At 36.0% G+C, this 10,074-nt stretch overlaps 1 protein-coding gene across 6 annotated transcripts in view; it reads right to left on the bottom strand.

Annotated features, from left to right (window-relative positions):
* The window catches only part of STAU2 (staufen double-stranded RNA binding protein 2), a 287,804-nt gene that overhangs the window by 140,073 nt on the left and 137,657 nt on the right, over positions 1–10,074 (bottom strand). For all 6 annotated transcript variants that reach the window (XM_008578926.1, XM_008578952.1, XM_008578934.1 and 3 more), the window contains one exon: positions 4,174–4,234. In XM_008578926.1, coding sequence (XP_008577148.1) covers positions 4,174–4,234 — 61 coding nt within the window. The remainder of the gene's footprint in view (positions 1–4,173; positions 4,235–10,074) is intronic.

Genomic DNA, 10,074 nt, shown 5'->3' with positions numbered 1-10,074 from the left:
GAAAAAGGTATGGAGGCTCCTTAAACAATTGCAGATTGATCTACCATATGACCCAGCTATTTCACTGCTGGGAATATATCCAAAGGAATGGAAATCATCAAGTCGAAGGTATACTTGTTTCCCAATGTTCATTGCAGCACTCTTCACAATAGCCAAGAGCTGGAATCAGCCCAAATGTCCATCATCGGATGAGTGGATACGGAAAATGTGGTATATCTACACAATGGAATACTACTCAGCTATAAAAACGAATGAAATACTGCCATTTGCAACAACATGGATGGACCTTGAGAGAATTATATTAAGTGAAACGAGTCAGGCACAGAAAGAGAAATACCACATGTTCTCACTTATTGGTGGGAGCTAAAAATAAATAAATAAATTCACACACACACACAAAAAAACGGGGGGGGGGGAAGACTTAACAACTACAACTCCTTGAAGTTGATACGACAAGCAAACAGAAAGGACACTGTTGGGTGGGAGGGAGGAGAGGGAGGAGGGAGGGAGGTTTTGGTAATGGGCCACAATAATCAACCACCTTGATATCGACAAAATAAAAATTAAAAAAAAAAATAAAAATAAAAAAAATAAAAATAAAAATGTAATCCCCACCCTGCACCCCCAAAAAGAAATAAAGAAAAAAGTAGAGTTTCTAAATACAGTACCCAGCATATGGGGAACAAGCAGGAAATCGATCCAATACCATATCACTGGATATTCTAGCCTCCTGGTCTCAGGATGTACAGTGTTTAACAATACATGCATATGACACAAAAGTGACAAAAACTTTGGTAAGTCAACTAAGATCCAGAAAAGGTCAAGAAGAATTCTATCCCATCCCCAAAGTATTTGTATTGGGTTATCTCTAATGAACGTAGAAGAGCCACTGTATTTCTTAGGGGCTAAATAAAACTTTTTAAAAGGTCAATGGAAAAATATTTATGTGAAAATGCCTCCAAATACTCTTTTAGTGGGTGGATTCGGCACATACCTTTGAACTTAGTCCAAGTTTGAATTAAGCTAGAGTTCACCTTTAAGAAACAACGAACCTGTTTTTAAGTAAAACCCAGTATTAATAAGAAACATGGAATGTGAATTAAAAAAAGATATCAACTGAACTGTATCTAAATATTTTACAAAGTTTTCCATGAGCCATCAGTAGATTTCTAAAATGAGTGATCTTTTAAAAAACTTGTTACTCATTCATCTGTAAAAATCTAGTTTTTTATGTGTATGCCAAGCATAAAATTGCCCCACGCTAAATTTAACACAAACCTCACATTACAGAATTATGTGTTTTGTAGTTCAATGTAACTATGACAGTGATTCAAAGGGTAAAAACATACTTAAAATAGTCTACCTTCTGCTGCATTTCAGTAGAATGAGGAAAGCCTGAGATGCCTGCAAAAATTAGGTCCATATTTTAAACCTCCAGGCAATCAAGCCAAGAAAATAAATTGAGAAACCAGGCCGTGTAATCACAATCACTTGCAAAACCATATAACTATTTTTTATTTGTAATTGTTAGCAGTTTCTTATGACTATAACCTTTAAAAAATATCTTCCACTTCAAAAATTAAATGCACATGTACATTAACATTTTTTGTCTACTTATAGTTAGGTGCTAGCTATGCCAGATTAAAATTCCCCCTTTTTTTCAGTCCAATTCTGTATTCCCTTTTAATTTTTATACATTATGGTTGCAAGTTAATTTCATATCATTTATCAAAATAAATGTTGGCTAAAATTTTGATCTTTAAAACTACAATTTTGAAGAAATCTAGACTTTAACAAATAAAATATAATGAAGAGAGCCACTTCACGATAACAGTGTTTTTCACAAAGTAATATGTTGCCTTTCCAGATGTAACTCAAGCATGTTTACTCATTTTATATATGTAATATAATTAAAGATTCTCAACATTATAAATTGGTATGCACAACTCTTCACAGAGCACGCTGAATATAATATGAGTATAAAATGAGTTATTCAAGGTCATACATTATGTTGGTTAGGCAGCCAGCACTGGCAGTCTCAAATTCTGGCCTTCTCCCATGTGTACCCATCCCAGGAGATCTGAGCTCTAACCTTTGTTTGCACAATGCTAGCACAGGTATTCTTCAAATTTAAGGAATTGATTAAGCAGAAGAGAAATTAACCTAAATGTTAGCACAATATATGAATTAAAATTAATTTTCAGGTAACTAATTCATCACCTGAGTCATCAATTCCTAAGCAGAGACCATCTTTTTTTTCTAATGTACTTAGGTAGCTTTGAGCTGGTTTCAGGGGACTCTGGGTTTCTTTGGGAGAACCCGTGTTTCAGCTTTCTCACCCCCTCACAGTTGGGAAGGGGTGAGGAAACATTCTTATTTCAAATGCTCAGTTTGAACCACTGCAGACCAGAGGAATTCCTAAAACATTAACAGTCTGGTTAAGTTTTAAGCTGACTTCAACTAGCTTTATCACTTCTAAGTTTATCTCTAAAGCAAACCTTTTATGCATTCTTACACATTTCTGATCACTTAAACTCACTGGCCTCTTTCTGATATCCCTTTCCCATATTTGTAAAAGCAGTTCCAGTATTCCTTAGTAAGTTAAAAAAAAAAAAAATCAACAAACAGATAAAGCTAAGGGCCAAAATATCACTATTTAATGACAAAGCTTGCAGGTTACCTATAATGTCATTTCATGTTAAAACTGTCAAGTTAATAACTAGTTGATTTCCATGTTCAAATACATAATGTTTATATTCTTCAAAAAAAATGTCTAGGTCAAAATGTAACTATCCATGAATAAACTGTATACTCTTCAGTTACTATGTGCATGCAAAAAACATCTGACAGATAAAAAGCATAACAATGAACTTTATGGCAAATCTACACAGAATTATATCATTTTTGCAAAAGAAGGGAGAGAAGAGGTATGTAAGGAAATCAACATTTACTATGTGCTTACTATGAAACAGACACTATGCTAAGTACTTTACATAAAACTGCTATTAATTTAATGTTTCTTACATTCCCTTACCAAGTAATTATACACCAATATAAGCAAACATCAAAGAAATTAAACACAAACTCTGAGAATCCTGAACTGATTCCATTTTTCCTTGGGCTATATGCTAAGCCCATCAAATTCATCACCCCTACGTATATGGTCCAAGGCCTCAGAAGCACATTAATTTAAATTATTCCCAGAAAGTAAGCCAAGAATACCATTACCTCACTGAAATATTCTTTTCAAGAGACTAATTTTGATTATCCAAGAATTCGATTCCTGTGAGTACACACTGATATGAATTTGTTACTAATTTCATTATACATCAAGAGATGAGCTGCTAGTACCAAAGACTAAAGACCCTTCTTTAAGACAATTTGCAGACTTAAGCTTTTTCAGTGGCCAGAGGTTGTAAAAGAAAGATGGGGTTAGAAGTTAGATAGATTGGGTATTTGCACAGGCTGAATATTTTGATTCACAGATTTACAGTAAAGTGGCCATTTCAGGGAAAATACATACTTTCTTGGGGGGTGTGATGCTAGAAAAAAAAGTCTGTATGTCCAATGCAAAATATCTTGATCACATACATTTAAAAAAAGAAATAAACTGGAGTTGATTTTTAAGTGTCTGACAATTCTATAAGCAATTTTATTCTCACATTTCTAATATTTCACTTAGTGACTTTAATAAAATGTTAAAAATTCTAATGACTCAGCAAAATGTAGAAAACGCTTATGGCAATGTTAAATAAAAACAACACAATAAAATTTTTTATCTACATTATAATTACATAAAAATCTGTGTGTATAATAAAAACAATTAGAATTGTGAAAACAGCTGATTTGAGAGCATAATCTACCTGTACATAATTACTTTTTTTTATATTCTAAAAATGCTGTTTCAATAAAAACAACTGGAAAAAGATTGTCATCACTATGTGGATTCAATGGTACTCCATCTGCAATGGTTTAATCATGTTATGGATATGAATGTCTGTTTTCCACTTATTCTATCAGTTCCAGGAAAGCGAACACCATGAACCTCTTATAACCTCCATAATACTTAACATGGCATCTTGGGCCCAGATAGACCAAATCAATACCCAGTGACAGCTAGTCATTGAACCTCTGATGAACACCAAGTTCATATGACATAAAAATGAGACTTACTGTTATTTGTTGGTTCAGGAAATCCAGCCTTTGGACCACTCCATCCTTTGTTTTCCCCTGTCTGAAAGATTAAATCAATTGTTTACATCCAGAGAAACAGGCTTATTAAAAAGAAAAAAAGTTGACTAACCAATTAAGCAAGGGCAAAAGTCTCTCACACAGTTATTCTGCATATTCTTTCCATATTTGATCCCAGGACAATGGGCTACTAGAATAATTAACATGAACAGTATCATCTATCTCTTTTCTATATTTGAATCTATTTCTGATGTCTCCTTCTGCTTTTATCTGCTCATTTAAATTTGTAATTTTTTTTTTTTTTTTTTAAATATGGAACGCTTCACGAATTTGCGTGTCATCCTTGCGCAGGGGCCATGCTAATCTTCTCTGTATCGTTCCAATTTTAGTATATGTGCTGCCGAAGCGAGCACTAAATTTGTAATTTAAGGCATCAAAAAGCCCTATATTCAGTAAGTGTATTACACAGAACATAGGCTCCATCTAGGTGATTAAAAAATAATTCTTATTCAAACAATGAAAGATAATAATCATCGCAAGTACTAAAGTGACTAAAAGAAATTCTTTATCAACTTCTGAGGTCAGACTAATGAGAGAAATGTTACAATGTCTGCCTGGAAAAGTCCTATGATAAGGATCACCAAATATTGCTAATGACATACACAAAATATTGAAAACTAAGCCCTATGATAGAGTTTGGATGTGTTGTCCCCCCAGAACTCATTTGTAAATCTGATCCCCAATGTGACGGTGTCGGAAACTGTTTGTGTCACGGGGGCAGATCCGTCATGAATGGATTAATGCTCTCCCTGGGGGATGGGGGTAGTGAGTTCCCACGCTATTAGTTCCTGTGAGAGCTGGTTATTTAAAAGACCCTGGTACCTCCCCTCTCTCTCTCTTGCTTCCTCTCTCCACGTGATCTTCTTGTACCCACCGGCTGCCTGCTGCTTTCCACCATGAGTAGAAGCAGCCTGAGGCACAAGCCAGATGCAGCTGTCCCAGAACTGTACGCCAAATAAACCTCTTTTCTTTACAAATTACCTAGTCTCAGGTATTCTGTTATAACAACATAAAATGGACTAATATCCCCTAACTTTAAGCAAACCATGTAACATCCTGACTTCTGTAAGATGAACTGTGTTCAGTATAAAATACATTCTGAAACTTAGATATTTTGAAGAAGTAAGATTCTAATCCAATTAATAAGTTATGTTTTCTTTTTGTGGAGCTGGTATTGTTGATATGAAATGCTCCAGGAAGAAAAAAAAAAGTTTATTTCCTATTATCATCAGCATTTTATATTTATGTTATGGGTCAAATGGATAAATCAATTCCAGATATAAACACAAAATACAATTCTAGCAAATAGTTTACCAATGTTCATTAAAAAAAATGTTCATATTGAATTCTGTCTCTTTCATTTTTATTATACACCTTAGAGTGACAAGGACAGATATATACTGGCAGACAGCAGAAGCAAAAAAGAAAATAAGTTTTGAAAAATAAGTTGACAGTATGTTAGAAACAACCAGCAGCTTCATATGAACTGCGGAGCATCTCTTTCTGCCTTTATCTCTTTTATCTTTTTAAAATGCAAATTCCTGTCTTCCTCCACATTTACCATCCTGAGATCAATGTTGTAACCTTTGATGCAAAATGGTAACACAGGCACCCTTTACAAGACAGAAATTGCTGTGTAATAAAATAGACTGATAGGAGCAAAGCTAATAGCTAACACTTAAGACTTAAAGTGTGGTTGGTAAAAAGTGTTTTACATGGATATGGATTGTCTAGTTTTCATCTTCACAAAAATTTGGTTAAGATAAGCAATGTTAACATTCAATTTTATAGATAAGCAAACCAGGGTTACAGAGGTTCACAAATTATTCTAAGGTCACACAGCTAATATGTGGAGGTGCCAGGATGTCAACAACCTAGGTCTTTCTAACGGAAGAGACAGTAATCATACTATCTCATTATTAGGAGAGAAAGCTGAAGAAAGGAATTTTCAGAAAGGGTATGGATTAAGTGTAAACTGTGCATCCAAAAAAGGATGGAAAAAAACACTGGAATGAAGAACAGAGTTTGGAACTAATAAGAAGAGTGCTCAAAAGGTATGGCTGGATGGAAAGTACTACAAAGAACAAATGAGAAACAGAACTCTGACAGAGAAGTAGATACATCCAAGGGTGGAAAGAAACAGAAAAGGTTGTGAAAAACAGCTGAAATCACTATTTGCAGAAAGCCCCAGCGAACAGAAAGAAAAAAAATATATCTAATTTTTATTTTTCAACCCATTCTTACCTTTAATTTTATTCATACCTCCAAAACAGTTTGTACTTATCAAACTGCTGACAACTGTTTAGGTCTTTAGAGAAGTATTTACGTTTCAGGAACCCTGGAGCAGTTCTACAATTAGCCACAATATTCTAGTCTTTCCAAATAAGTGAATTTTCATTTTTAACAACTTGTAACATTGGAATCTGTTTTATTCAATTGTACTAATTTCTTCTGTTCCTTACCTTGCTTTTGTTACCTTAATGAATTAACTATAAATTTTGCCAATAGGTAACATGTGATGTTCATCTGAGAACCATGCCTAACATCAAATTTCTCATTCTTGTGAAGATCACTGTTTGGAAAGCATGGGGAAGTCCCCCCCAGCAGGGACATCACAGTAATTATTAACACGAACTCATCTCCTGTAAAGGGGATGCCAGCAGGTACAAAGTACAGCTCATCTCCCAAATCTTACTTCCTGTATTTCTTCTGTTTTATACCTTGATGACTTCATTTCTATAAACACGCTTTAAAAAAAAAATTGAATTTCAGTCCTTCAATCCCTTTGATTTCTCCCAGTCTATCACATTACTTACAGCTTACTTTCTTATATGCCTTATTTAGATCAATTATCATTTTCATTCCAGCTGTCAATTATTACCCCTTTGTCCTTCTGGAGACCCATCCTGCAAATCCCTAATCATAGGCCATTTTGCTTTGTTAGCTTCCAAATCCAAGATCCCAAGAGCTGCATAACCTTACAAACTTACATCTCTTAAAATTTGTAGCTTCCAAACCCATCTTGATAATCAGCCCCTCTCGGTAATGTGCTCCTCACAGTGACTGGCCATTCCTGGCATATACAAATGGACCAGACTTTACTAGGCTGTCACTGTAAAAAGATAGAAGTGGACCAAATGTCTGTAAATACTGATAGAAGTTGGTGTGGAGGTCCAGGGGACTTGCATTTCTATGTTCTCTGGGAAGTACAAGAAAAGATCACAGAACTAGAGGAAGCTGACTGAGGAGGGCTACAAGTTTGAAGAAAGTGTAGTCAGCAAGGAACAAAAGAGTGTAGGTTGATTAGAAAAATGCAGATTCCAAGATGTCATCAAGACGGTGGAAGAGACAATCCCAAGCATCGCTCTTCCCCACAATTGACAAATTATAGCTACTGAAAAGCAAAGACTGCCAAACTGGGACTACTGGAGCTCAGGGGAACAGGACGAGAGATGTGAGGAGTTCATGAAGACAGGAGAAGCAATGGAGGGAGGAAGAACAGTGCTCCAACTGTTTCGAGCTGTGGCCATGTCAGGGCCAACCCTGTGAGAGGTGGGAAGAAGCTGTAGTACACACAGAGCAGGAGCCAGCAAAAGCTTCAGCTGGGCCCTTTGTGTGAAGTTGCCTAGAGCCTGCAGGAGAAAAGAGGGCCTCGGAGCACACCATACTAGCCCCCAGGCTAGCAAGACCACTGAAAGGGTTCCCATGGACCCATACAGAAGCAAGGGGGTGCAGCCAAACAAAGATACAAACTACCCAGAGGCTGGTGAGTCATCATGAGGGACCCACACATGGGCACCCCACAGGATGTCTGGAGTACAGGAGGGAGGCTGGCCTGCAGGGAAAACACTGGGGTGGGCAACTGCTCTGCCTTCCAAAAGGTGCAAGCTCACTCAGTGGAGACTAGTCAGGGTGACAGAACTGCAGGGGGAGCAGTTTGCTGAAAAGACTCAGTCTCAGGCCAGAATTTGACCTTACAAGACTCAGAAGTGATTAAAGGGCCAACAATCAAAATCTCCACAAAAAGCCTTCCCCAACAAAGCAGCAATTTAGTGCAACCACAGAGCTCAAGTGCTGGTCCCACAGGAAGTTCCCCTGATTTTGGAATTAATAAAAACCACAGAACAGAGACAAACCTCTGGTATTAACCAGCAAAGGTCTACCATATCATACCTAGAAGAGGTGGCAGTCTCCTTAAGTGCCCAAGCATCAACATAAAGACATGAAGATCGAAAAAGAACAAACAGATATGCTACCAACAAAAGAAACAAATGAAGCACCAGCAATTGACCCAGAAGAAGAGTGGATTTATGAAATGTCTGACAGAGAATTCAGAATAACCTTGTTAAGGATGTTCAGGGAGTCACAAGAAAATATATATAGAAGGTTAAATGATATCTGGAAAACAATCCAGGAGGAGAATGAGAAACGTGACAAAGGAATTGAATCAATTAAAAAAAAAAAACCTCTAGAACTAAAGAATACATTATCTGAACTGAAAAACTCAATAGAAAGCTCTAATAGCAGACTTAATCAAACAGAGGAGAGAATCCGTGAGCTCAAAGATAGAACATACAAAAAATAGAGCAAAAGGAAAAAAATGAAACAAATACAGCAAATATGGCACTCCCTCAAGCAAAATAACTTCTGCATAATTGTCATACTCAAAGGAGAGAAAAAAGGAAGAGGTGTAGAAAGCATATTCAAGATAATAATGGCTGAAAATTTCCCAAGTATGGAAAAAGATGACACCATCCAGGTACAGGAAGCTAAGAGGTCATCAATCAAGTTCAATCCAAAGAGTAACATCCCAAGGTACATCATAATCAAAGTATCAAAAACCAAAGACAAAGAAATGATACTGAAAGAGGCTAAAGAAAAGAAACATATAACATTTAACAGAGCCCCAATATATCTCTTACCTGGATTTCTCAGCAGAAACCCTAAAGGTCAGAAGACAGTGGGATGATATATTCTGGGTGCTGAAGTAAAAAGACTGTCAGCCAAGAATTTTCTATCCAGCAAAACTAATCTTCAAATATGAAGGAGAAATACAGTCTTTGCTAGACAAGCAAAAGCTATGGGAATTCATCAACACTAGGCACGTATTACAAGAAATGCTAAAGGTAGTTCTTCAATTTGATGATGCTAAGGAGCAGCAAGAAAACATCTGAAAGTACATAATTCATTAGTAAAGTAAGTTCACAGGCAACCTCAGAATCCTCCAATAGCGTAAGGGTGGTGAATAGACCGCATACATCCTTCATACGAAGACTTAAGGACAAGCCTAACAAGACATTAACATATACAACAACCATATATGAAATAGGCAATATTGAAAGATGTAACGTGAAGCAAATTATCAAAAAGTGGGAGAGAATGACACCAAAGCACGGAGTTGGCCTTAGTTTTTCCTTTTTTCTTAGATATTAAGGTTAACTTGTTATTAGTTGAAAATCATCTGTTAAAACTATAACATGTTCTTTTGTAAGCCTCATGATAACCACAACACAAAAACTTAGAAGAGACATACTAGAAATAAATAGCGAGAATCAAAATCAAATATACATTGCTGTCAAATCAAAATACATTGCTAGAGAAAACCACTCAATCACAAAGGAAGATTGTAAGACTGGCAAAAAAGAAAAAAGGATCAACAAAACAACCAGGAAAAAAAGGAACCTAATGGCAATAACAAGTCTCTATAAATCAATAATTCTAAATGTAGAAGGATTAAATGCCCCAAATAAAAGACACAAAGTGGCTCAATGGATTATAAAACAAGAATCAACAATATGCTGCCTACAAGAAACTCACTTTACT

The sequence above is a fragment of the Galeopterus variegatus genome, unplaced genomic scaffold (assembly GCF_000696425.1).
Source record: "Galeopterus variegatus unplaced genomic scaffold, G_variegatus-3.0.2 Scaffold78, whole genome shotgun sequence".
In the NCBI taxonomy this organism is placed as follows: domain Eukaryota; kingdom Metazoa; phylum Chordata; class Mammalia; order Dermoptera; family Cynocephalidae; genus Galeopterus; species Galeopterus variegatus.
Note: the sequence above shows the minus strand (reverse complement) of the source record. Positions and strands in the feature narration are given on the sequence as shown.